At 46.4% G+C, this 27,499-nt stretch overlaps 4 protein-coding genes across 13 annotated transcripts in view; 1 reads left to right on the top strand and 3 right to left on the bottom strand.

The window, feature by feature from the left end:
- Positions 1–379: 379 nt before the first annotated feature.
- On the bottom strand, positions 380–1,318 carry LOC118513410. The gene is made up of 3 exons (XM_036059116.1): positions 1,207–1,318; positions 680–901; positions 380–592 (listed from the first exon to the last, which is right to left on the bottom strand). The coding sequence occupies exons 2-3, from the start codon at positions 890–892 to the stop codon at positions 500–502; spliced, it is 306 nt and encodes a 101-aa protein (XP_035915009.1). The 5' UTR covers positions 893–901; positions 1,207–1,318; the 3' UTR covers positions 380–499.
- A 151-nt stretch (positions 1,319–1,469) lies between these two features.
- LOC118513409 (serine/threonine-protein kinase fray2-like) lies at positions 1,470–2,902 on the bottom strand. Its single transcript, XM_036059115.1, has 2 exons — positions 2,749–2,902; positions 1,470–2,681 (listed from the first exon to the last, which is right to left on the bottom strand). The coding sequence occupies exon 2, from the start codon at positions 2,661–2,663 to the stop codon at positions 1,581–1,583; it is 1,083 nt and encodes a 360-aa protein (XP_035915008.1). The 5' UTR covers positions 2,664–2,681; positions 2,749–2,902; the 3' UTR covers positions 1,470–1,580.
- Positions 2,903–3,053: 151 nt separating this feature from the next.
- Positions 3,054–10,937, bottom strand: LOC118513408 (myotubularin-related protein 14). Of its 2 annotated transcripts, XM_036059112.1 has the most exons (7): positions 10,061–10,937; positions 6,726–7,278; positions 5,899–6,637; positions 5,471–5,824; positions 4,382–4,495; positions 3,699–4,154; positions 3,054–3,628 (listed from the first exon to the last, which is right to left on the bottom strand). In XM_036059112.1, exons 1-7 carry the CDS (start codon positions 10,145–10,147, stop codon positions 3,472–3,474), a joined length of 2,460 nt encoding a protein of 819 aa, XP_035915005.1. In that variant the 5' UTR covers positions 10,148–10,937; the 3' UTR covers positions 3,054–3,471. The 2 variants fall into 2 exon arrangements, with proteins under 2 accessions (XP_035915005.1, XP_035915006.1); XM_036059113.1 differs by lacking the exon at positions 4,382–4,495.
- A 631-nt stretch (positions 10,938–11,568) lies between these two features.
- LOC118513406 (neurogenic protein mastermind) overlaps positions 11,569–27,499 on the top strand; it is a 28,954-nt gene continuing 13,023 nt past the window's right edge. For 6 of the 9 annotated variants that reach the window (XM_036059105.1, XM_036059110.1, XM_036059109.1 and 3 more), the window contains exon 1: positions 11,569–11,679. The gene's annotated coding sequence lies outside the window, so the exon portion shown is untranslated. Of the gene's footprint in view, positions 11,680–14,714; positions 14,845–15,838; positions 16,119–27,499 lie in introns of those variants that run through there. The other 3 variants (XM_036059106.1, XM_036059103.1, XM_036059104.1) reach the window with 3 other exon arrangements.

Raw genomic sequence — 27,499 nt, 5'->3', positions numbered from 1 at the left:
AGAAGTGGACTATGTTCAAAACCGTCAGAAACCGAAAAGATCCCTGAGATATTGCAAAAGCCAAAGTAAAACACTGCAAAGCCTTCATCCATCAAAATCCCAGAATCTGTGGGATCATCGTCCAGAACCCATCTACTAAGCGGCATAAGCAGCCACATTGTCTAAACTTACTTGACGTGTAGGCATCTTATTTTGAGCACAGTTTCAAACTGTAACTTTTCTAAATCCATAGAAAGTGTACCGATCCTGGAATTCTACGATGTATTTCGGGGACAAACACATAGCACCCCCCCCCCCCCCCCCCCCACCCCCGCATGGCCACTTTCACTGAGTATCACCGTGTACTTCCAACAGCAAACAACGTTGCAAACCAGACGAATGCTTTAAACCACGCACTTTCGCCTAGATAACGGATGAATGTATTTCAATAGTAATTTACAAGGAATTTATGTATTCCCCTATAGCGCGGTCGACATCGCCATTCTCCCAGATTCCCGTTCTAGTAGGCATCGACACGTGGCGGTGGTGCGTAATATTCGTCACCCTTGCGTTCCCCGTTCCATCCCTGACGATGTCTCTCCATTCGCATGGCCTACAATGATTTGCAAACAAGGAAACATGGTGAGCAATAGTCCCAAACACACATAATACCGGAGGCTGACTCGGTTTGTGTACATACCCGGAACCGTGCAATCTGTTTCGCCATGAACGCACACTCCTGGAAGTCGGACAGCAGATCGGCACACTTAGTCGCACCACGCACGGTACCGTACGCTTCCAGGCAGTCGATCGTCGCCATCTCCAGCTCGCCACACTTGTGGTACTGCTGGAAATTGACCATCGAAGCGGTCAGATCGGTAAATGGCGAGCGGAAGAACGGTCCCAGAGACATCTTGCTAGCCTGTGCCGGGGTTTCCGAGAACGACGAAACAAACAGGTTAAAATGGTTAGTAAACCTTCACCACCGGTCCTGCACTACCGGGACACAAATCTACGTCCTGCGAGGCGAGACATCAAAATAAAGCATTTGTGATGTAACGTTTACGACAGGCTGGAAGAAATTGATGCACATTACTGCCGAATGAAATGCTAAATGCATAGGTTTCTTTCAAGCACATTGCACCAAAACAGCTCCAGATTGTGTTAAATGTACGGAGAGTGCTCTAAAATGCATAAAAAATGCGATTTATCACGAAAATTGCTCACCTTCCTCGATTTGTGAACACCAGGGCTTTATTATTATTGTATTTTTTTTCTTCCTTGGATGTGTCAAATTTGACAGCAGTGTTGCCATAGACAGAGATTATTTTTTAGATGCGTTTCGCAAAAGGCCTTTTCGCAATGGCTCCGAATGGGGAGTCGATTTTCCGTTTGATGTAAAGAAATGTTCAGGAAGAAGAAAGCTTTCCACATAAATTTAGGAATTAAAAAAATCTATCGCTTTCGCGTGTAAAAGAAATGAGCATAAATGAATCGTATAATAGAAAAATCTCTATTTAGTCTAATTGAAATATTTCATTTAACTGAAACTTAACGTATTTAGTTATTTCCTCAATGCGCTAATACTATGGACATTTCATTCATTCATAATCACGCGAATGGCGGGGCCGGTCGTCGTACGAACGATGAGATCTTTGGTAGGGTTCGTACTTAAGTTGGCTGGAATCGTAAGATCGACTGCTACTGCGATGGTATTCCCCTTGTCGATCGTATCGTCCTCTATCCGTCTCTACTTTGTACCTCTCCCCACGGTCATCTCTACGGCTACGAGAAGCATCATACGATCCGCGATAGGTGTAACCGTCGTAATGTCCATCGTAAACGTGGCTCTTTCGATCGCCACTACTTGTACTATCTGATCGTGACCGATCACTGGTACGATGGGAACTCCCTTTTGATTCGGGTCGGTAACTCGTTTCATCCTTAGCCTCATACCGTCTGGAACTGGAGCGGTCTTCAAAATGTCTGTCTTTGCGGTGTCTTCTGCTGCTCGAACTAGACGCAGCGTCGTCGTAGTCACTCGGACTTTCCTTCACATCACGATGTCGAGTCCTTGAAACTTCATGGCCAGGCGGATCATACTTTCGCTCAGCATGTTCACTGCTGGCAGCATTGTCCTCCAAACTTCCTTCCTCGCAACTAGCCTCTTCGGCATCCGGAACGTCTACCTGGTGCGTTTCGGCCAAAGTCGCAGCAGCTGCCTTCATCTGTCCAGCAAACTTGTTCGGATTGGGCAAGATGAACGTTTTGCTGTTCTGCATCTTGGATTTACAGCTCGCCAGCGGATCGTACGCCTCGTACGCAAAATCATCCCAACACTCGGTGTCGTCCTGAAGCGACCGTCCACCGGTCTCGGTTTTCTGCCTGTTGGATTCATCGGTGTTGTAAATAAGATTCGCGGCTGGATCATCCAGCCTGTCCGCACCACAGCCAGTAGTTGTTCGATCGATGGTAGTTTTGTACTCAAGCAAATGATTTCGTCCGGAACATGTTCGCATATGTTGCTTCAGCTCTTCCTCCTTCACAAGATGGGACGAGTCGAAGTAGCATTCGACCAGCTTAATTTCCGGATGCTGACGCTTGCACTTGACCAGATGTATGGCGAACGATTTCGCCGAAATTATGTGTAGAGGATCGAACGGACACTGGCGTACGTTGGACATGGTGTTAAGAGCTGCTACCTGGAAAGACACGTAGGTACGTGATAGTAATTTACAGAAGACAGAGGCAACTGCAGCGCGTTCTTACCAGTGCATATGGTGTGTTGCTTATTTATGCTGACGCTGTTGTTTATGCACTCGCTCGCTAGCCAATAGCCAACAGGTAGTCTGTGTGCGTTATGTACAGCCTGGGTCGATTTTGCCTTGCTGATAGGTGTACACAATACAAACGGAATAAGTGTAAAATGACAGCACGAGCGATGCAGTGGCTGGCAGCACTGATTTTTGTTTTGGCTGATTTTGCCAGTGTTGCCGCTTTCTTCGATTTTTAATTGTAATACGAATGGGCAGTTTAATATTTAAATTTGTATTTAAATTTAAAAAAACTCCACGTTTGATGTAGTTACAGTTTTGCACTTTATTGGGAACAAAACAACAACTTTTCCCCCCGCCATTATATCAACCTGCGCTGGTTGATTTTAAACAGGGTGCAGAGCAAACACTTCACCTGAGTTACACACACGCTTTCGCTTGACGAACAAAGTGGGGAAGGGGGTATTTATGGATACAAAATCTAAACGAAAAAATAAAAGTTTAACAAAAACGGAAGGTTTGCAAATTAAACACGAATCAATTCCAACAGCGTGCACGTGCGTGTGTGTGTGTGTGTGGAAGACAATCAGCCTGTCCCGCTTTTTTTACACAACATTTACACACACACCACACACAAGGTCCTATATAGAGTCCTAGCTACTGTTGTACGGCTAAGCATTTAATTTCTAGGCGGGCAGAGCACGGTGTACGGTGCCTTCTAAACCGATGTCCGGTGGGCAAGGCCGACCTTTTCCGCAAAGTTTCCTAGCAAACTGCCGAGCGCCGAGTCCGGGACCGATTTGAATTTGAATGCGATTGTCGAGTAGTAGCAGTTGTAGAATAGTGTCCGCACTTGATTCAATCGTTCACGACGCCTGCAATGGGAGAAGGGAAGATTAGAAAAAAGCGATCGGAAGCACAGGAACGCAAAACCACTCAACTTACATCGCGTAAAAGTCGTGGCTGTAAGACGAGCTGAAACATTCATCGTCCAGCAGCGTACAGCAGCTAGAGTCTTGGGATTGCTGCATGTGGTGCAAGTGAGGCGCAGCCGAAGGCGGACCATGCCCCGGACCGTGATGGTGGTGGTGCTGATTAGCGTTGGGCGTCGTTGCGGTCATCGTATCGGCAGTTGGTCCATGATTACTTCCGTACAGATTACTATATACATGGTGAAACGGGTTCTGCTGTTGTTGCTGATGGTGCTGGTGGTGGTGATGATGATGATGGTGGTGATGCGCATTGTGTGGTGCAGCTGCATGGTGCAGTTCCGTAGCCGAGTCTGTACTGCGAAGGCTACCGGTGCCGGAAATCATCTGCCAACTTCCGACGGACAGCGAAGACGTGGATTCCTGCCGCTGTCTTAATCTACTCGCTACCGGCACCGAGACGGGACTAGTTCTGCGAAGAAGGAAGCAATATGCCACAACATTATTACAACAAAGACGAAGAATGAACTGTTCAACGAACGTTTTGTGAAAAACAGTTCTATCTATAGTGGGGATATCAATCATAGGTAGCATTGAAATCCCATTGCATGGAGCTGAATTTTGAAAGGATATGAAAGGTACGGACATAGAAGGAGAGAATACATGAGAGAGAGAGAGAGAAAAAACATAACTACTAACCTTTTCGGTTGCGGTGACCAAGCGCAATGATTACTGAGATTAGTAGTACTATCGTTCGATATGCATCCAATACTGCTATTACTACTATCGTGACTATGCGCTAACCAGCCATTGCTATCCGGAGGCAAAAGATTTGGAATATGAGATGTGTTTGCATGTGTGTGTGTGATGTGTGTTTGGTTTGGTTTTTTTTTTATATCATATAAGGTATAGGCATGAGGAATGCAATAAGGAAAGGAATCGGTATGGTAGAGAGGAAGAGAAGAAATAAAGAAAAGCATTGAAAAGGGTACTAGATGAGACAGAAATCGTGCGTGTAGTGGCGTCACGCGTGCAAAAGGAGCCAGATTGTACGAAACTAACGTATGCATGTAGAGGAATAGACTAACTTAGGATGAGGATGGCAAAAATTTAGCTTGAAGCCTATAAAGTATAAGATGCAGATTAAAGTTTCGCTTAGGGGAGAGAGCAATTGATTTTTTTAACCTCACAAACCTACATGACCGATATAATTCAGGATGCTGTAACCTATACGCTTTGACCAGGCTTCGACCGGATGCAGGGCAATTGCACTGAAGATCGATAAAATCAATCTATTTTCTAAGGCATAAGTACGTCCAAAACGAGGGAATGTGAGCTCCTAGAGATTAAAGACGCTTCTATGCCTGTTTCTGTTGCGGTGGGATTGTTCTGATAGTGAGGCTCACTAGACTTTCAGATAATGTGGAATAGTTGGAACTTTAAAGAGATTAATTCGTGGCATTTAACTGCAAACTGCTTAACGAATGTATATTTTTGGAAATGCTGACCCTCAGCCATTAGTCCAGTTCACATGAAAACACTTGATCGAAAAGCTTATTGCGATATCAAGAAGAAGAAAGACGAGCAAAAGAGGCCAGCATAAGCAAGGAGCAAGCAAAACAATTGCCTATTTCCGACAAACTCAACCGCTCTCATGAAAATGCCACAAATTTAAATTTAACGACCTGCTAAAATCCTTCGAAAACGAATAAAAGGGATAAAAAGGATGGTGATTGCTATGCTATTTAGGTTTTGGGTAGCTAAAAGGGGGTACATTGCTTCTCTTACCCATTGCTCGCATTCAAACTGTCGTCGTGCGAGTTGTGAACACCGGCCACAATCGGGCGGCTACCGCTCGTAGCATGATGATGGATGCTGGAACCGCCGATCGTTACGTTAATGCCACCGCCGCTACCGGGCTGGCCACTGCCAACGGTAGCACCGTTCGCACCGACACTGATGCAGGTTTGGGTGTCGTGCTGGGACGAGCTGCGTCCGCTCAGGCAGCTGCACGTAGAGTTGAGCGAAACGCTCGAGCCTCTGCTTTCCCCATCGAGCAGTATACCGTCGAGCATTGATTCGCTGTCCGTTCGTATCACGCCTATGCTGCTACTGCCACTGCTGTTGTGCTTGCTCTTGTACCTACGTACGAGAGACACCGATCAATCATGCGAACCAACGACACACACACACCTGGCCCATGGCCAGCCGCTTACCGTTGTCCCAAAATGCTATACTCATCCTCGGCGATATACTTTAAGGCGTAGAAGCAGAAGAAAAATATCACCTCACCCTTGTTCAAGCGATCCGGCAGATTGTGCCCGAACAGCAGCCAATCGTACGCGATCGTAAAGTAAAGGATCTGTGCCGCACTCAGCGACTGATGGATGGCCCCGTCCGCCCACAGCGAGAGGCGCAACAGCGACACAAACAGTGGCGTACGGTCCCAGCCACTGATGCAGTGTATCAGCAGCCCCGAGCTGCTGTCCTGCAGGTAGCGCAGCAACAGCTTCAGATAGTTCTGCGTGATCTTCACCAGATCCCAGTCCTTGTAGTTTTCCCAGTCGATCTGCAGCTGGGCCGTCACCGTATCGTCCGGCACGCCAATGTTCGCGTCGACGTGCGCCTGCGACCAGTCGAAGACGAGCCCCTCGCCGGAATAGTTATTGTCACGGTAGTCGCGGAAAAACTCGCAACCTGGGTACGGTAGCGAGATGATCTTGAACTCGGCGTACCGATTTTCCTTGTCCACCTTCTCCGAGGACGTGACGTTCATGCCGAACTTGACCTTCTTCTTCTCCACCATAAAGTCCACTATCGTGCCGACGTTTAGCGTTTTGAGCAGCTTAATGTCCTGGCTGCGGACGCGATCGAACAGCTGCCAGTCACTGTTGGTGATCGGTTCCTCGAACGTATCCTCCGGCAGCGAGGTTTCGCGCGCTTCGTACGCTTCCTCTGCAAATTTGTGGGAACACATAAAGGGGGACATTTCATTTGAAATTTGCTTTGAAAAAGAATCGCCGCACCTGGCGCCGCATCTTACCATCTAACGTCGGTGAGGTAGCTGTTGAGTCTAGGCTGTAGAAGAGGTAATCCAACCCGGACCGTCCGTAAATCTCTGGCCCCCCGGACAGTGTGGCCGAGCGACAGATGTACTTGCCCTTGTACAGTATGACCGGCAGCGGGAACCGTGCCCGGCACCGTGCGAATCGGGCCTTGTTAATAAGATCGCGCAGCTTGTTACCATCGTACGTCGCTTCGTAGATGGTTTGCTGTCCAGGGCCGGCGGATGGAGCGGATGGCGGTGGTTGGGTTTGTGGTGGCGGTGGCGGTTGCTGTTGAGGCGCTTGTGGCTGGGCCGACCGTGTGAGAAAGTCGTTGATGCTGGCGAAACCATTGTTTGGGCCGCCGGTTGTTGGTGGTGGTGGTGCCTGAGTATTGTTGCCTGAGTTGCCGGAGAGGTTTTTGTACTCGTACTCCGGTATCAGCAGCGTGCTGGGATAGTGCGAGGATAGTTCACCGGTTGTGTTGCTGATCTCGATCACGCTGTAGTCCTGCTGGAGTAGTACGTTACACCGGTGCATAACGTCATTGCCCTGGCGAAGAAAAAAGGCGAACAACAAACACACATCAGATTGGGTAAGCTCGCGTGCGGACTGCCAACCAACTGGGCCCCTTTATAGTTGGAATTAGGCTATCAAATAGCGTGAGGGAATGCGGTGGTATATGATACAAGAAACTTGCACATTCGTTTCATGATTTGATGAATATAGCTACTAATGAGCACTATCGTGCTATGGGCAGTAACTGTTGGTCGATTACTTATGTTTCTACCTTGTAAGGAAGCTCTATAAGTTGAATGGAGAATTGGGTCCGAGGATTATATTCTATCTTCCCCCTACACCGACACAGAGCCATATGAAGGGTTTTAAATGCTTGTGGCAAAAGGTTAAAGTTAGACTTTAGGAGAAGATTTTAACTTTAGTGCGGGACTATGATTCTTGGTTCAACAAGATCTCATAGATCAGATCTTCAGGACGAGGATTCGTAGTGGAGGTTCCTTGGAGTGATCTCTTTGCTCAGAGGGCTCTTAAATCTCGTTTTCTTGGTTCCAGTAATAGGGTTCAATCGTGTGTTGGGAGGATTGAATAGAAAGGGAACAACGTTTGACTTGTTTTCGGTACCTCGGTGGCCATCCTCTTAATTTGTTTTAATGTCTAAACTTCGATTCTCTGGAGGACAGACTCTATTTGTTATGCATTGTCTACTGGATGAGATTTCTTAAATTTGTTATCATTGCCTTCTGCTATCTACAGTGTCTGACAACACAATCTTTATGGTAATAAAGATGCAATTTACGTCTGCATGTGCCTCGTTAACGTCTTCTTCTTCTTCTTCTCTGATTCTACATATCGCCTTATAATACATTTTTGTCCTGTACAAGAACTGAAAATTCTCAGTGTCAGTGTTCCAGTGTATTCCAGGTCATAAAAGAAGTGTACACAAGTTTAAAATAATGCGGAACGGTTTATTATTTTAAGCACTTTGACACTTTAAAAATACTCACTTGGCGTAACCATTGGCTACTTGATTAGAAGTAGCAGCATGAATAGCATGAATGTGCTATGAGTGCTATGTTCAGTGCTGGGTTTTTGAAAAAAAAACCCATGCAAGTACAATCAGTCAGCTGTTGTCTTTTTCTTTGTTGGAAACTTTTCACACACATACACATTCACAGGACCAAAACACCTTTAGAACTAAAAATAGCCCCCGTTTGCAAATATTAATCACACAATCCCAACCCCTTTTTCAACACGATTTTCTTCCTATTTTGCTTTGCAATTTTAGCATGAACCAGAATCAATTGCGATGTAAACAAACAACGCTAAAATGGTGCAGAACGGTGTATACACACTACAGGTGCTTTGATTTGCCTCCCGGGGGAATTCCTATTCGATATCGTTTGAGGTTTTTATCAACAGCATCCAAAAGGGTTGTAGATTTATTCTACGTGTTTGTTCGAATTAGTTTTAAAATAGCATTCACTTAAATGTTGAGGACTCACAAGCCGGCTTCGGCTTCAAAAATTGCCTTGAGCTTATCACAACCTTCTGAGCATTCTTCTTCTGCAACTAGGATGCCCTTCGGTATAAAATGTAATCAAGCTCTACCCACTCGAAAAAGGACAGGGAAAAGAGCAACCTGTGAGGATGACGATATATACACACACACAGGGTGAGTAACCATGGGAAAGTTGGGTGGTTGGGTGATGCGGTGCTTTGGATAAAAATAACAATCCGAAACGTGTCCAAACACACAAAGCATCGATAGTGCCGCAACAAAGAGCAAAAGACGAGTTGTGTTGTTGTTGTTGTTGTCTGGCCTTTCTCCCTCTATTGGGTGTGCTGTTACGTTTTCGCTTTTGTTTGCTATATACACACACACACACACAGTCAAGCTGCGAATAGTCCAAGAATATCATTTCCGTACTGTCGCGATTTCCGTCCAACCTCCGCCGTTCCGTACGCGTACGTCGTTGCCGCCGCGCTGGATTACTTAAGCGCGTAGTAAATAAAGTGCTCCCACCACCCCTTCGGAGAGTCTGTGCAAGGGAGAGAAAAGGACAGCACGTGTATTGCTACAAATTAGCGAATTGCTCACTCCTCTCACACACACACACACACACACACACACACACTCGCTGTGTGTAGAAGGCGGTTTGTGAATGCAGTGGTGTGCGTGCGTGTGGCTGCTTTGATCGAGGGCACACAAATTTGACAACGTTTCACAAAATGCTTGTGTCTGCCAGCTTCATTACCCCACCGCCACCACTACCCATTATCACTTGACTATGACATCCACGTGTGTATGTTGATATTATTCAAGATTTGCTGCTAATTCCCGTGGGATCACCAATACACCCACCGGAAACCGGACCATAGCACAAGGACGGTGGCGCCAGCAAGGTCTTCGCGTACGGCTGTGGTTCCGCTTATCGCGGAATGTACTTCGACACAAGGCCCTGCTCCGCCACCCCCCCCCCTCCCATGTGCTGGTGAAAAGAAACAACAAATTGTGTGCACATGGAACACCATCAATACCACCCCAAGGGATCAAGTAGACTGGGCGTGCGATAAACGTCAACGTCACGCGGAATATGGGTGAATAGGTTATGGACGGTTACTGTGATGGGGCTTCTTCTTGTGGCTCTCTAGCAGCACCACGGCCACCTCCGTCGTGTATATGACCTTCTTTTTGCAAAATTTTGCAGCTCGTCGATGGTGTTTGCGCTACCATACAACTCCACACTGCCCTTGAGGAAAGACATGGGGCGACACGATTATTCCCACACCATATCGATATTACCCGTTCACGTACATTTTCACAATCCTTCGCGCGGTACATGTTCTTGGCGAAGTATTCCAATAATGATTGGATGTCCTGCGGTAGTATTTCGCAATTCATCCTTGCTGCTGTACATTGACGACGGTGGTTTGGAAGCAGGAGCGCGTACGCGAAACACGGTGCGGCCGATGCTGCTGGTGACGGTGACGTGATGTGGCGGCACAGAAAACCGTATCACGCGCGCTCTAATCAACGCAACGGGTGCTGCTGTTGATATGAGCTTCTGGATGGTCTGGGACTGTCCCACAAGCTGGGTGCTGTCCTGCTGCTGCTGCAAATGCCACGCGAAAGGATACGAGAATCGCGGATAGTGCGCACGTGGGGTCAATGGAACGCTGCGGTCCACAAACCACTCTACCACCACTACCAGCAGCGAGCTGATGACGACGACGACGAAAGCAATACGCAAAATACGGAAATCGCCCGTCTGCTACGACGCAACAGCAATCCGCAGTGTTCAGCAAAAGGGGTAACGCGCTTGGAACGATTGCGGTGCCTTTTTCGGGAACGCGAGCTGATAAACAAAACAAATCGTCGTGTCTTGTTTATCGCACACACAGATGCAGCAACACACACGCGCACGCATATAAGTGGTTTGAGTTGGCGTTGATTAAAATCACCCGTTCTCTTGCACGATTTGCCCGTAATGAAAACACACGAACCGCGCGAGAGGGCAACACTTCCACAGATCACTTGCAGGCGGTGCAACGCGTAAATTACGCGACTTTCGATTCGCGTGGTACGATTTTCTGTGACCGCTTGGTGCAGCAGGGCAAGACGAATAGTTTTGCGTGTTTCCTTTTGGCTCTGACTTTCCCACTGGCAGGAAGTTTTTCTTTGTAAATAAAAAGACAGATTCGCGTAGCAGCGTAGCACAGCGGTCGGTTGGTATGGTCCTGGCAGGTGACAGCTAACATAATGACGTTTTGTAAATGTTTATTGGAATTTTTGACAATTTTTGTTGGTTTCTATGAACATTAAATGGTTAAGTCGTAAGATTACGAAACAAATATTTTTCGTGATATTTTACGATACAAGTTATATTTTTATCGGCGAAATAGACATGCCAGACAAAATTACGTCAAACCGTAATTCTAGAAATATACATAAATAGGCATGTCAACTGGGGCGCCAACTTCCTACTGCAATAATGAACGATTTTTATCTACTTTCATGTTTTTTTAATAGGAAATTGTTTTCATACGGGCTTCCCACTGTACTGCTCACCTAAATAGCTTCCGCTAGTGTCCACAGCGTGGCGCAATTCTACACACCTAACAGCACTGATAACTCAGGTTCATTGAAAATTTATTTAATTTAGTTTCCATTAATGAACATACAGAAATTTGCATTTAATCTGAACGAAATGAGAATCATTTCGATTTCAAATTTATTCATCAGATGAAAGGACATTTTATTCTTAATCAAAGTGTAAAAAAAAATATTGACAACCCCGTTGACAGTTGACAGTTCGACCACAACGCGAACGGTGTCAAAATTCGTCACTTGGGTATTTTTCCATCTTCCGCGGAGTTCGTTCGATTTTCCTGGCTGAAAATCTTTGCTTTTTACCTTGCATATTTGCGTATCAGGTAATTAAAATTGTGCTTAAACGGCACGTAACAGCGTGCCCCGTGTGAAAACGGTCGAGTACGGTAGCAAACGTGTATGGAAAGTGTCGAAAAATGTTGTCAAAAAAGTGGCCCGTAAAGAGCAAAGGAAAAAAAAATTCGCTATGGTGGACGGCTCTCGAAGTTTTTTTTTCGCTGCCCCTACGTAGCTCGGATTCGTAATCTCCCTCTCTCGCTCGCTCTTTCGCTTTTCCGCTTCCGATCTCGCATACCGTAAGCGGTCATCTCTCTCTGTCAGCTGTGAATGGTGCATGTGTGGTGCTCGCTCTGTTGCTAGTCTTTTTTTTTTCGTGTGCGTCTGTCTATCTCCCTTTGGCCCGTGCTGATGGCTACGGCTGCTCCCGTTCTCCCGTGGGCTGCTTTGTGAGGGAATGGCGATGACGACGACGGAACCGACGTTCCGATTGTGATCCGCTTTCGCCTCCCCCCGCCACTTTGGGGCTACCGCTAGCACCACCTCTCGCAGCCACACGGGCCATCGATGGGTCCGGGTTATGGCAGCGAACAGCAGGCGTACGGTTACGTCCTCGTCTCGCCGCACGGTCCATAGTACGACGAGAGTAAGCGGATATGTATTAGTAGCGCAGCACTGATGATGATGATGATGATGATGACGGTTGTGTAGTACACACATCGGTAGTAAATGCAAGAGCGGCACAACAGCGGCGGACCCAGCATCGTCAGCATCCGTGCACACCAGAGCAGAGAGGGATACACCGTGTTGCCGTGGTAATTGGTGTGATCGTTCGTCATCGTCGCGCGTGTGTGTTTGTGCATTGGTGAATTTTGTGTGTACGTTTCATGTGCGAAAAGCAACCAGCAGCGCTGTGTGGGAGCGGTGGAATACATTTCTTCTAGTGATTTCTGACAAAAAGGGCGACACAGAAAACATGAAGTGAGAGGGACCTCCCCCCCCCCCCCCGCTAATTGTCGCCCAACTCGGTTGTCGGTAATTGTCAGCTGTTAGGCGCATGAAGGTTATTTTATGCAACAGTTTTGAAGACCCGGCAGAGGAAGATGAAAATTAAGATAATGCTGCCCCTGGAAACCACCGAAGCAACAATGGATATTGTGTTAAACTACGCTAAAGTGATTCAGAAGCAGATGCTGCTAAACCATCAAGGTTGTCCATTTGATCAATTTAAGTTTGTCCTGCAGCACACAGCAGCAGCCCGAAGACATGTGTGACAGAATAGCACCGAGCTTGTGGCCTACTCTCGGAATCGGAATCTGCCAGCGAACGGTTAATCAATAACCCTTGGTGCACCGTTACACATCGACCGAGATACGACACACACACACGACAAAGACGACACATGTAAAGGGTTGCTGCAATTCTGGAAAGATTTCATCGATCCAAGCAGCAAACTGGAAAGAAAGAGCGTGTGTGTGGCGCAGCATGGCAGCAGCGGAAGCGAGAGAGACAGAATAATGCAACCAACCTGCCAGAAGCGCGGACGTTCAAAAACATATTTACATCCGATCCTGTTCGTCGTGTGCTGGTTGAAACAAACTCAACGCAAACGGAAAATGGATTAGCGAATTTTTGGAATGTGTGAGGGCAATATTCGATCGCCTCCCCAACCCCATTTTCCCAACAATTCAACCGATGAAACAAAAAATACACACACACACACACACACAAAACGCAGACAGCGCATTGAAGCAGCATGAAATGGGCGAAAGGTGGTATACATAGAGCTGTGTGTGCAGGAATTGTAGCAGCGCATTAGCGCGCCTCTTCATCCCAAATCTTGGGGTTGTATTGGGGCGAGTGTGTGATACCGCGAGACGATGTTGTACACTACTACCAGCGTAAATTTGGTTGTTTTGTTTTTCCCTTTACGGGAAATGTTCTTGTCGTTCGTGCGCTCTCTTCTTACTCTTACGAGCAGAGACGTTTTCTTTTGTTCGCTGGTAGTATTTTGGCCCTCCGCTTCCTTTTCGATTTGCTCTTTGCATCTCGCGTACTATCATATTTTACTATTCTATGTACGTGCGCTCGCGTCATTATGTATCATTTGTTTGTAGAGATTTTATTAGTACTTTTTTCTTCTCACACAGTTACATGTGCTCGTTTTTGTAAATGAATGAGATTGAATGTAAATAATCAATTATCGTGCGTTTTGTTGATTAGGGAAGCGAGCATAATTAAGAAAAGGTAGACAAATGAGATCTAACAACATCGAAAAATGTTGTGTAAAAACATAAAAAACCAATTACACACTAGTGTGTGTAGTGGTAGTGGTGTGCTGGTGTGTGCTGTGACAGACGAATGCACAAGGTGGTGTTTGTGTATTTTCCCGACCCGTTCGCTATTGCTTCGCGATTGCCTTTTATAGATCGCCAAGAAGAGAGCGGGAGAGAGAGAGAGACAAAGTAGGCGATATGTAGCATAAGGGCAAGCGCACGAGACAGCATTACCCGCAGTGAACTTATGTGTGCACGTGTGTGTGTAGGGCCGTGCAAGCAAGCAAAAGGGTGTCTGTGTGTATGTGTGTCGAGCGTGCGTAAAACATTACGAAGGAACTGGATAGTGAAAAGTTTATGATTTGTAAATTTGTTTACTCTTTTTGTTCTTGGGCTTGGTAGGACGGATGAATTTATTAATGAATGGTTGTATTTATAACCGGATGGACCGCGGTTTTCTTTATAACCAACACCGTATCAGGTCGTTGGGTATTCCCTTTAACAGTCGCATGACTGTTTGCGAGTGTGTGTGTGTGTGTGTGTAGCTGTGTGGCTAAGATTTGAATGACAACTTCACACACTGCGTGCCTAAACAAAGAATGTAGTGCCGCGTATGAGGGGAGTTTGTGTTGTGCGTTTGTGAACCGTTGTCCGGGAGGGTGGCATGAACATGAAAGGGAGGTTCTGTCCTTCTCCATGACACCAACACTAATGCAAAGCAGCGAAACACACGCACATACACACACACGTCAAGCACTCATACTAGCGTGGCAAAGCGAAACGTACAAGCGGTACCTGTTTGGTTTGGTGTACCGTTTCTGCTTTTCCAACCGTTGGTTGGGTTGCCTATGCTGGCCGTTCAGTTATGGCTGCCATTCGAGAGCTGTTCGGTCGTGATTGTTGAACACCTTCGCACAGGTTTAAATGTCAACTGGGGTGAGCATTACTTTGTGTATATTGATTGCTGTATCCCACTACGCACGTAAGCAGAAGCAGTAGCAGTGGTATTGTGGACTGAGTGTGTGTGTGTATTTCATAATTCTAGCTGTATCTTTTTGTAATGTAGTTTAAACTTTGCGTTCTAATTTTTGTGAGTCTAAAACGCATTGAAATACCCAAGATCTGGCAAATGTTATCAACGTCGCACAGTTCCCCCGAAAATGGGACGGCATGAGCGGACATAACGACGTCTCCCATGGTGTGTGGTAGCAGTGCTGCAGTTTCTTTGCCTCATTGTTGCGTGTCCAAGAACAATTAAAAGAGAAACACAACACAACTATTGGCGTGCGAAACTTGCATCGGTGCACCTTTTTTTGTTGTGTTGATGCCAAAGAGAAAAGAAAATTACCACTCTACCAAATAGGAGTTGGGGAAGAAATAGTGGTCGTGTACGAGTGTTTATGTGTGTGTGTATGCGCTTGGGAGCTGTTTAAAGTGTTGGTTGATATTATTGTTGCAGAATATAGTCACCTTGCTACCGTGCCTAGAATGCATCGAAATGAAGGCCCCATCGCCCAACCTGAGCAGTGACGAAGAGGTGCCCGCAGAGTGGTTTTGTGCGTACGTGGCATATCGCGCGTTGGGTACAGGTTTTGTAGATGGTTGACATTTTCTGCCCATCCACACACCGAATGCAGCTAGTTCAATCATTTTCAACGTGCATGACAAACAATCACACACACACACACACGCAGAAACTGGAAAAGAAGTTGCACCAGTATATTTAGCTAATTGGTGGTTTGTTCTGGTTTCCTGAAGAAGAAGAAGAAATGTCAAAACCAGCTGATGAAATCTGTCGACCCAATTGTACAGACAACATTATGCAAACGATTAATGAATGGGTTTTTTTTTCTATTCATTGTGCACCTACAATTAGTGCTGACATTTCGTGACACAAACAATAGCGCACTTACCCTGTCATTGCATTTGTCCTTTGGAAATCCCAACATGACAGCAAGCTAAGCAGGCGACGAAAGCATTCAATTTATTGGTCGCACAAGCAATGGCCACACTACTTCGATTGATGTGTGCGGCCAGTCGGCCAGTGTGAGTGAGAAAAGTTTGCAGAAGAAAGAAGGTGCCATCGAAGTGCAGGCCGTGGAAAAGTGAAAACAGAAACTGGAAAATTGCAGCGCCTGTAGAAGAAGATCGTAAAAAAAATGTGTTGCCTTTTCGCGTTTGGTGTAAATCTACGGGAGAAGTTTTCGTCGGTGCGTAATATTGGTTTGTTTTTCCTCTTCGTTTGGAGTTTTTGCTTAACAAAAATTACCAACGACCGTCGGCGACCATCGGTGCCCTGTCGATATAGAAAGTGAAAATGAAATCGCCAAATCCGCTTCCAAGCGTCATCGAACTCTTGCCATAGAGTGGTTGGAAACAACGCGCTTGCAATACCCACACACACACGCTTTAATAATGTTCAACACTGTGTGTAAAGGTGGGAAATGTGTGGCCGGTGTGACGAGGGAGAGTGCGTCTTGCATTTGACCAAGCTAACAATGCAACATGCCATTTTCGACGTAACACAATGGCTGGGAGCATGTCGGAGAACTTCAACCGGGAAAAAGGTGGAGAACTCAGGCAACAGTTCCAGACCCCCCATCGCTTCCAAAGTTCCACTCAAAGCATTGAGCGAAACGAACGAAGCAAGTGAACGTGCAGAAAAGGCGAAAACTTACGGCATGGTATTTGGAAACAAGGATTATCTAGGCTGTAACTAAAGCGCCCAGTACGGCCGTGCATCATGCTAGGAGAATGTCGTAATGTCAACCTGCTTTACCATGGTTACAATCATGTCTTCACGTTACTGCAGTTAGGAGACTCTCTTTTTGATCGCTTTATCGGTTGGACAACGATTGAATGGCATGTTCTAATTTGATTATTCAAAAGCTGCTTGAAGTTTACGAGTTACTTGGGCCCAGATTGAATGACATCCTAGCTCTGGTAATACTTTACAGACGAACGTTATCATTATTCACCAGTGTTAACCAATAAGAGAACTACATAGAGCTTCCAACATTTGAAACATTCTCTTCAACGTGTCAATCAGCTACACCGCCTCGACACTGTCTGGAAACACACCTTCTAATGGTCGGTGACTACATTCAATATTTATCCTGGGCAAATTGTTGCGTAACGCTGTCGCTGATTCGTGCATGCGGTCGGTGGTGGTGGGACCCACAGTACGCCCACCACCGACCGTGCCAGGATAAATCGTTGCAAGCAGTTGCAGCGTACGGCGTACCAAAATGAGAGCGGAACGTAGGAAAAATCTCGGCTCTGATTGGGCCCTTGCAGTATTGCCCTTCTTGCTGCCAGTTGGTGCATACACAAAGAAACAGCTTCTTCGGTGCTTCTACCACCTTCTATCGGTTTGTGTTCGATCGATCCCGAGCACGACAGGCAAAATGGATTCATCGAAGCCGGTGAAGGAATGCATTGCGAGTGAAAAAGACAGAAACACGACCGTAAAGAACGGTCTGGATTTATGGTGAATGCTTGCAGCCCAGCTCCACCCATGCACCATATAACCCCACGACCAAAAACCGCCACGACAAAAGCGATCTTCGATCATTACAGGTTCGCTTACGATGCTGCTGCATGTAAGTACATGCTCCTTCATAGAACGGTAGAACCATAGGAGAACGACTGCATTATGCTATCGTTTCGTTGTGCTTGTGGAGGTGTGTATGTTGGTTAGGTGCTGTGGTTGTAGGCTCCAAACATTAGGATTCCGGTGTTAATTCACACTCTGGCAGAGTACGTACGAATGGTGTTCTCTCGGTATTGGGAAGGCGCACCAAAGCAGGTTGCGGTTACCTTCACTAGCGAGCTATTCTGATTTCTTTGCAGTCTTGCTATCCTCGGTGGTTATGGCTCTTCGGGAGGTAAAGAGGATAGTGTCGATCTGCTTTTGCACCACCATCAGGGCAACAACTGGTTTGCCTTCTTTTTTTTTGGTGGGTTTTACGTGTAAACTCCCTCGTGCAGCATCGTAGCTTGACCTTTATTTACGAGCGAACGAATGATACTCACTCTCTCTCCCTGGTGTGGGATTTAATGATACGATGTCGAACATCTCTTGCTTAGCGTTGAAATGTCGACTTTAGAAATTGGAACGCTGGTGGTCGTGGAAAACTACGCCTTGCTTGTGTTATGGTTGAATTTTAATGTGTGGTTTTTTCATGAGTAATTTTTATGGAAAACTATTGGACACGTTTGTGCCAATGTCCAATGTCTATGACTATGAGGCCTCTTTATACATACTCTACATATCGTTCCAGTTTATTTTAAATTGATTTTCCCTGACAAAAAGATACCCACGAGCACATTATAATCGATTCTCGTCTAATCGTACTAGTTCAACTTATAAACTATTTTAAATGTCCATTGTGGTAGTGACTATCAACCCTTAAACTTAGATAAGCTTTTATTCTTCAAACACTCTTTTCGGAGTAAAATATCTTTTTCGACGTACTGTATGTGAATGGGGGGCGGTCCGGTGGCCGAGGCGACAGCGGCGCCGGTCTTCCCACGGCAGGACTGGTGTTCAAATCCCATCCAGACCACCTCTCCCGTACGTAAGGCTGACTACTTTACTACGGGTTAGATTAAGTCACAGAAAGCCAGAAATGGCAGGCCGAGAAGGAAGCAGAAGAAATATGTGAATGCTCACTTAACAAATGTTTAAGTGTTTCGATACGATATTTTCTAATCGTGTCGACCGTGTAAATATTTTCGTAGCGTGAATCCCACGTTCAATGTGCTATGTTTGCTGCACACCTCAACCCTTTTTTACGAACCAACACGCAACGATTGAGCGTTAATGTTAATCGGTCCAGGAAAGTGCGCGATAAATTGTGGTTGATTTCGCGCATGTATTACGCACGGCAAGCAGGTGTTTTTATCAAAACAAAAACCAAAACACACATCCGCTGGTTTGGTTCTGGAAAACCCGATTTGGAGTGATGTCGCTGCACAGTATATCAGCATGATACGATGTACAACTTTTCAGATGCGCGTCGCTTGGACGACAATCGAATGGAAAATTACCGCGGGCCGAGGATGTGATAACGAACGCATTAATACATTGAGGTGTGAAATGTTTGTTTTAGGTCGGTCGGAACACAGGAACATGCACGTCGATAGGACGCCCAGAAAGAGGTCCACGCACACACATACTGTGGTGGGCGTATTGGTTTCTCGACGACTTTAGGCAGACCCCACCAAGATGTTGCTTGGTCAGTGCGAGGCGACAGAAGAGCACCTCCGTCAACCGATTCCGTAACCCACCCGGGGGAACAACCGTCACTGATTGACGTCTGCTTGAATGTTGCTTTGAAATGCGTGAAAACTGTTAGCGCGCGCGTGGGGGTTAGTCACGTACCGACAAAAAAAGCGAAATAAGTCACGCACACGCAATAACGCCGATTATTCGGTGTGAGTGTTTCCAACATTAGCATGAGAAGCGAAAGGGAAAAATGGTCTGGTCGAGCTGACCGATGCTGACCACCATCGCTTGGGGACCGACGCGCCGGTTGCTGCAGTTTTAATGCGACCAGAATTGAAACATCTTCCCCCGGGTTACATACAACCGCCCCCCCCCACCCCCCCACCCCCCCGGAGTGATCGAGTGTGATCAACCGTGGTGCATTTGCTTGCCGTGGTGGTGGTGGTGCTGTCCTCTGCCTGCCTGCTTTTGGAATGATCGGGAAGGAAGATGGATGATGGTCCGCGCACAACCGTTCGCTGCGTTAATATTCAACGTGCGCGAACGTTTTGCGATCGTACATGTGCGTGTGCATGTGTTTGTTCTTTCGAACGCGTATGCAACGCCGAGCGCGCCCGCTTGCGCACATACAAATTCCGCGTTACTTAATTTTGAGACGCAATTTTTGCGCAATCGCTCTGAACGAAATGCGTTCGATGTTTCTTCGTTTTGTTGTTGCTGCTGTCCTCAAGTCGTCCTTCCGGTAATGGGTGGGAGGGGGTTGAAAAGAAGAGGCCTGTTCAACAGCAGAGTCGTGCTGTAGCTATCGCACAGCAAAACTCGCATCTGAGCTGCGCTTTCTGACCTTAAGAAGCAGCGGGTGTTTCTTGCCCAGCCAGCTAGTCTTAGGGTCCCTTGTGTTCCGTTTGACCATGCGATAAGGCTTATCGGGTTATTGGGGAGGAGGGAAACATTGACGGACTGATAAATCGACAGCATGGCTTTTTTTTGTCAGCGAGAGCTACGCAATTAAGGTCGACGCAAGATGCAATTGTTGTGCGTTAAATAGTTGCATTTTTTATGATAACACGTTTTCCATGTACTGATATTTACATATTTAAGATAACAGAAACTGTGTTGCTCTTTTCAAGTGGAACGGTGTCATTTTCATGACTTGACCAGCCCATTAGAATATGTGAAAGTGAATTGATCACAGATCCAAGATTAATGTTTAGCCAGCTTGATCATACTTTCGGTATCTCGTGTTAAGAAAAAAAATTAAGGGCTTTTGGCCATTGTCTATGACTATACATCCTATGCAGTTCAAAGATGCTTGCTTGTTCAGTTTCTTATACTATGAACGTTGTATTATGTTTGTTCATCCCAATTTGAGTACCTACTTACTTTGTCTAGATCGGTGGCCTCACATTCTAGTGTCATTCATATGGCAGATCGATCTCCCAGTGGCAACAGTCTATTACCGACCAGCTTAAACAGATAATACTGCTCCGCTTGATTGATTCGCTTAATAAACAACATTCACCGGATGATGCCGCATGTTTTTGTAATTGTTTTCCCCCCCCCCCCCCCCACAATGGCCGGCTGCGCTACTACAACACCGTATAGCTTCCGGTTGGGATTGTATTTCGCATACCCGCCTCTACCACTGCGAGTAGTGCAAGTGTGCAAACCCTCGTCGCATGAACGGAACGTTTCCTATTTTACGGTGAATGTGTTCGTGGGCTGTGGACCTATTTTTTTGTTGGTTTCATTTTTAGGCCAATCTTTGGCTGTGTTAATGAGTATAATTCGGCTGGATCGTGGTTGAAGAACTTTCGATTTTTCGTTCCACTCTACTGAAGACCACGAATGGACGACGAGGTACCGAGGTACGTACCGTCCAAACATCTTTGATTGTGCGTTTGTTGTCTTTCCGCTGCCCGGTGCTGCACGGGGGTTGAAGCGCTCCCCCCCCCCCCCCCCAAAATGAGCCGAACTCTCACTTCTTGCTCTCAGGTCGAATAGGTCGCCTGGTTTCCTTCTCCGTTTCGGATGGTGTATATGTTACTCCCCCAGAAGCGACTTCTCTGTGGTCAGCCGGTGTGGCTATTGCAGTACAAAAATAGTACACCATCAGCATAGTACGAGCCAAAAAACACGGTGCAGTTTTGGATGGATGTGGAGGGTTTCTGGGTGTGTGTGTGTGCTGCTTGAGGGAGAGTCGTCAATAAAAGCGTATCTATTAGTACCAGATGCGATGCGCGAAGGTGAAACGCTGCACGGTACGCTTTCGACTACCAATTTCTAACCAAAACTAACTGATTGAAGATGAAAGATGAGCTGAGCGACTGGTGGTGCGGTTGGTTTGGTGCTTATGGGGGAAAACAGCAACACCAACCCAAACCGGACGTGAACATATAGAGTAGAGATCACACGGTTCATACAAAGCAGTCGCGTCCATGTTGTTTTGTCCGAAGTTTTGAATTGATAGTGAATGACCAGATGTGGGGTAGCTGGATCATTTGTTTTATTTAGGATCTTGAAAGAGAGATCCAATGTTTGTGCAGAAGCAATAATGCTTCTGGTTCTTATAAGACATCTGGGCATCTAGATCAGTATCATGTGCGAGAGGTATTTATACTAATAGGAAAGAACCCAATATTACTACTTTTATCTAAAAGCCTGACCTGAAAAAAAGAGCCTGATTAAACATATTGCACTCGTGTACTTTCCATCTGGTCCGTCAACTTTGATAATTGCAACTCCAATTAGGCTTTGTAGCTGTTGGAATCAGACCTCAAATATGCTTGATTTGGGCGATTCTGGAACCCATCAATTTGTGAATGAGAAGGTTAGTTAACAAGCGTAAGTGTCAAAAGTTGGCACAAGACAAATTCACACAAAGATCACCATGACGCTTTGTATCTCCAGAAAGTCATTATTTGGTATGCGTTTTGTGGTGAGACCGGCAACAAGCGATGATTCTCCTGGTCAATGATGTTAACATACATGACATGACTGACGATAATTGTCTCGTGCGAAAGCGAGATGACAAGTAATCGCCAAGATTTTGTGGCTTAATCTCAGGTCGATGCTAGTTAGTCACAAGCTATTGATGCCCTGAAAACCAACATTGCCATCAAATCATCGCTTATGAACGCTTAGCTGATAATATAGAATATTTGCATGCTGCACACAAAAGCTAGTTTGGCTTGTGCTACAATCAGAATTAGTTTGATAACACTGCGTTGGATAGAAGAGGGTGTGGAGAATTGACATTGCGACACTGCACGCAGAGTTAGCATCTGCCTTAATCCATCATTCCTGTTGGATTGAATGGTCTCTTCCCTGGAGCACAAATCCCAACGGTTGATGTACAAACCAACTCACCATTCACTTTTGAACAAACTTCGTTCTTTTCGAGAAGAGTTGGGGCGCATGTCATCCATTGCAAAACCTTCCCGAGGGAGTGATTCACAGTCCTTCGATTTATTTACCATAAAAATGGTTTTAAAATTCCAAACGAAAAGCATTGTTGGTGTGCTAAAAAGCTAGATAAATTCATAATTTGGACGGTGCAGAGACGACAGCCGTGTGCCCGACCCCGAGGTTTTTGTTGTTGTAAATAATGCAGTCCTAAGCAGCTTTGGAACGTACAGGGCAAAGCAGCTTTGGGGCAGGGGCAAACTTTGCTTAAATTGAAGCTGATTGCTTAAATGTTTACCAAAGCCAATTTTGTTGTTGTTGCTGCTGCTGGTAGTGCAAGTGTCGTACCGATCCGGAGTACGCTTCCCGCCAAGGTATTTTTGTGCACATTTTCAGTCGCGTTTCGAACCAAGCCCCGCGGGTTGGTTTCACTCAAACGTCGTGGAATATTTTTCAATGTCATGTCGCGTCGTGGGGTGGTGGCAGATTTTTTTGTTGTTTAAAGCCGCTATTTCGACTTTTCTCGTTTTCTTCTCGTTGTTGGTTGGGGTCGTGGTAAACAAAGTTCTACGTTCGCGTATCCTTGAAAATTGTACCGCGGACGCCTAGGCCGAAATGATTCAATCGCTTGTTTTAAAGTCAATTATGTGGTGCAGGTTTATGTTAAGTAATAAGTATTTGCTATGCTGATCTAATGGAAGGATATCGTTCAGATCAGGTAGAGTACCTCCACGTTAAGCATTGGTAGCATTATCAGTTCATCTATCTTGTTGGCTTTTATCTGTCGTTGGGATTACTTTTCCCGGTGATAAGATACGTTTTGGCAGTTAGATTTCGGAGAATGGCCGCTGCCAACGATAAGATAACTGAGGAGAGATTGTGGTAGCAGCAGTTATGAAACATTCGATGCTTGGTGCTGGTTGCGCGTGGCTCTTTCCATAATCCCTCTTAGTGCTCTGAACTCCGCATCTCTCCAAATCAACAAAATGTTCCAGAACCTTGGTGATGATGATGGGGTACAGGATGGCAACCGAATGCAATTACTACATTATGCATCAGATGGCAGAGAGGAATATTGAGAGAAAGAGATAGGTAAAAAAGGGCGAATCCATTGCGCACACCATATACACACATACACGGACGGAGAGTTCTAGAGTGTTGGTGGTAGTGGATTTTATTGTAAGATTGTCTGTCGTTGCACATTAGCAACCGCGGAACCTCTTCTTGTGCGCCACAGAAGGAAGGGACGACGCTACAGCTGCAGGGCAGCTGTATTTCAGTTGATACGTGGTGTAGGTTTTGTGTGTTTGTAATGTAATGGCAAATTGTTTTTGTGGCTCTCCTATCTTCAATAACCAGAGAGAGTGAGTGATATTTTGCCTGTTGTGAACTGCCTGCCGTCGTGGAACATGACGTGTACATTGGGGAATCGAATGCTTTGTAGGTGCACTAAGAGAGATGTTGGTCACTACTGCAGTATGTGTATGAGCAGGAGGAGCTTCGAGGACTTTAAGTGGCACAGCTGAGATCTAGCTCACCCAGCAGTTGAAGAGGACGAGCACGATGAGTTGCATAGTGAGTGCACACGAATGCAGTTTTGTAATTTTATTCTTCGATTGCACAACTGCCACGAGTGGACGAGTTAGAGCGCTGAATACAGATGATGGTGTCATTTGGATTTTTTTTTTGTTTGCTCCTGTGGCAACGCTGTTTGGTGTGATGGTGGTTAGCGAGAAGGAAGCCATCACTTATTAAGTTAGATTTTAGTGTTTGTGCAGAAATCGTTTTGACCGGGTTGTAATGGTGTTGTACGAATCTACAAACTGTCTTTCTCCTCAGTCAGTTTATCTTCAAACATATCAACAACAACAAAGCGTATATAGGTTCCCGGACACCGGAAGTGCGCAATGGGCAGCTGCGCAGCAAATGTAGTACTATGTTTTCTTCTTCCTACTATTTCACGCATATACTCCTCGAAGTGTACTCACACACGCAAAGTAAACGCGCGCCACACACACACGCGCAACCTCTTGTTCGGCAATCTATGACATTCTCCTTCCAACACTCACCCCTGCTGCACACCGCGCGGCCTATCGGTGGAGCAGCTGATTTTGACAGACATGTCGAACAAGCGATGTGACGGACGATAACGTGTAGGGTATGTGGAGAACGGGGTGACCCCGCGCACGTTGTTTTCTTTTCGCTCCTCACGGTGGCCGTTTCACTTTTGCGTTGCTCCACTTTCTCTCCGCGTGCAGCGTATTGTGTGGCGGTCCTTCCTCGGCCATACAGTTCCCATAGTGCCTACGAACAAGGTGGGTAGATGCAGGGGACGGTGGCAGGGAGAGCAACATGTGAGGTGTGGACGATGGTATTCATTTCCGAAGCGGAACAACCTTGCAACATGTGAATGGAGGAAAAGAAAACAAAAACAATTAACCATCAAATGAGCTGTCAAACCGTGTGTGTTGATAGGGTTTGACGTGTTTTGTCACCGTATTGCCGTGTCTGGCTGGTATCTGACGGGCGACAACAGCAAGGAATCGCAGGATGCTGTTGTTAGGGAACAACCAGTAGCAGTAGCTCGTACGGTACGGATTTGGGTTGTTTGGTAGGAGAAGAGAAGATAATTTATGGAAATTGTGATCCCGAACGCAGAAGGAAGTAGGCTGCCCATTGCACACTGCTGCCACTAGCTGACAGGGTAAGGTTTTATAGGAATGGTGTGGGTAGTATTACCTTACCTTTTCGCACACCGCGTTCGGGAAGGAAGGAGACACATTTGCGATTTCGAAAGTTCAAGGGCGGCCATATGATGGTGGAGTGCAGTGAAATGCTTGCTAGCGTTTACGTACCGTAAACGTATGTATGCTTAAAGTTCCTTTTGTACGTTGGGCATAGATGTGGAGGTCAACGGCAAAAAATGAACCGGTGGAACGGTTATTTGCGTGTGTGTGTGTGTGTGTGTATAAAGAGCACCGATCAGCCGGAAAAGCCGGCAAAGGTCAGCCTTGATCCGCTGTTGTGTAGTGTGTTTCGAACGAACGGAGAACGAACAAAGCAACCAGTGCTCTTTCGGTGTGATGGAAACCAGACATCAACCACATTCCGGCTGGCTTTACTAAAATCAATGTAGGCAGCATCTAGTTTCGGTTCGTCCGAAGTGAGGAGCTGTGAAGCACACACTGCATGCTACTGGCGCCCACAAACACAAGCAGCAGCCGGTTTGCAACGGTGTCAGTGCGTCGTGCTAACATATCGCACTCAGCCTCACCACGCGTGTGTGTGTATGTGTCGTGTATGCTGAAGTGTAGTGCGAGAGAGAGAGAGAAAAAGAAAAGCAACACGCAGAAGAAGTCGCGCTTAATGCATAAACCCTCGCGATTTTGCGGTCACGCATGAATCAGCATCTCGCGGGACACACGTCGACGGGGGTAATGTTGATGATGGTGATGTGAGATGCTATTTTAGCCACCGCCGCCAGCAAGGCGCTTGTATCAATATATTGGCAGAGTATTCGTTTCCCGAGTGTGTGTTTGTGTGTGCTGCGGTCATTGAACAAATCCACGGGCCGGTTTTGTTAAGGAGGCAAATTTCAAGGCAGAGAAGACGAGGTGATTGTACGGGCTCCATCCGTCCGACTTCGAACTTTTATGAAAGTTTTCTAAACATTGCATTTTGCGGGTACCACAACGCTTGAAGGTGGTGCCCTTGAAGCACCGAAAGGTACGCCTTGATTGTCTGGATGTCAGCGGGAGCAGTATCTCGGGTCCAATTGCCAATCTACCAAGATGCACCGCTTAAGAAAAATGGCTGGCGTTTAATGGAGGGAAGCAGAGGAATCATTATGTAGTGCACATGGACGCTTACGCCTGGAATCTACACTAAAATGGCTACTAACTAGATACCGAGATGCAGTAACAAATGGCTGGCTTGCTGCAAACAAACTGGAACTGCGGGAGCGAAAGAGATCAAGCACGCCAGCATAGTGTGCCACAGCCAAGTTTCCCCATACGCCAAGGCCATCACCCTCTCATATCCATCCACTGCAACAAAGATCCATAATTATGCGTTTTTCTTGTCGTGGCCGCAATTCCTACTTTTGCCGAGATAAACGAACGCTGCGAGCGAACGGTGCGGTGGTCCATCGTTAAACCTTCCTTCCCCAGCGCGCGCTGGGCATTGGAATCAGCTGCGTTTCAGACGCTTGAGAAGCACAACATCGGTAACGAAAGGAAAACGGGCGAGGGTGAAAAAAAGACAGCGAGTGGGAAACTGGCTTAGTATCCGGTTGGAGTTTCCTTTCCAATGTTTGCTGGTTGCTCGGCAACAGCAAGCTTGCGTCTGATGTCAAACGCGCCCAAGAGCTTACTATCTTCTCGCTAAACAAAGCATCTAGCGTGATCGTCATCATACTGTGCAGTGAATAGTATATTTCTTTTAAGGGACTAGTGAACAAGACAAGGCTCTGTGTGGCACCGCTTAACAGCTGAGTGGGCGAGAAGTGGTGTGAATTTAATTAGAGTATAGAATTTTGCATCCTTCTCCCGGGGGGGAGGGTGGCAGTACGTTGACAGAAGTTGGTAGGAATGCGATTTTCTGTACGTCATTGCGAGCTCCACTCACGCATAATTCCGTCACCTGATTTATGCCATGATGACCTTACATGGCATCAACGAAATGGTGGTGGTTCATTCGCGCCACTACTTCAAACGAGAGCTGCCCATAGGTACATAGGGGGTTAGCTAACCTTCTATTCAACGCCATCCTTTTGGCAGGTAACGGTGGAGGATCCTTTGATTGTTTAAGGTTTGCTTCCCATTTGTAAGTACGGCACCATAACCGCTGGCATATCATAACGGGGTTAGACAGGTTTGCCAGTATTTGTGAGCAAAACTTCCCCCAAAGTGCGAAATCGAGCGTGAGTCACCGTGTGTTGCTCGTTGTTGTTGATGC

Source organism: Anopheles stephensi, chromosome 3 (genome assembly GCF_013141755.1).
Source record: "Anopheles stephensi strain Indian chromosome 3, UCI_ANSTEP_V1.0, whole genome shotgun sequence".
Classification (NCBI taxonomy): Eukaryota; Metazoa; Arthropoda; class Insecta; order Diptera; family Culicidae; genus Anopheles; species Anopheles stephensi.
Note: the sequence above shows the minus strand (reverse complement) of the source record. Positions and strands in the feature narration are given on the sequence as shown.

What these genes read in the sequence shown, in the direction of transcription:
- LOC118513410 (XM_036059116.1), bottom strand. Translation starts at nt 892, where the DNA reads ATGTCTCTGGGACCGTTCTTCCGCTCGCCATTTACCGATCTGACCGCT. An exon ending in AACAGATTGCACGGTTCCGG is followed by an intron (nt 593 to 679) that starts GTATGTACACAA and finishes AAATCATTGTAG; the next exon opens with GCCATGCGAATGGAGAGACA.
- LOC118513409 (XM_036059115.1), bottom strand. Translation starts at nt 2,663, where the DNA reads ATGTCCAACGTACGCCAGTGTCCGTTCGATCCTCTACACATAATTTCG.
- LOC118513408 (XM_036059112.1), bottom strand. Translation starts at nt 10,147, where the DNA reads ATGAATTGCGAAATACTACCGCAGGACATCCAATCATTATTGGAATAC. An exon ending in TATAGCATTTTGGGACAACG is followed by an intron (nt 5,825 to 5,898) that starts GTAAGCGGCTGG and finishes TCTCGTACGTAG; the next exon opens with GTACAAGAGCAAGCACAACA. An exon ending in AGTTTGAATGCGAGCAATGG is followed by an intron (nt 4,496 to 5,470) that starts GTAAGAGAAGCA and finishes GCCTCCGGATAG; the next exon opens with CAATGGCTGGTTAGCGCATA.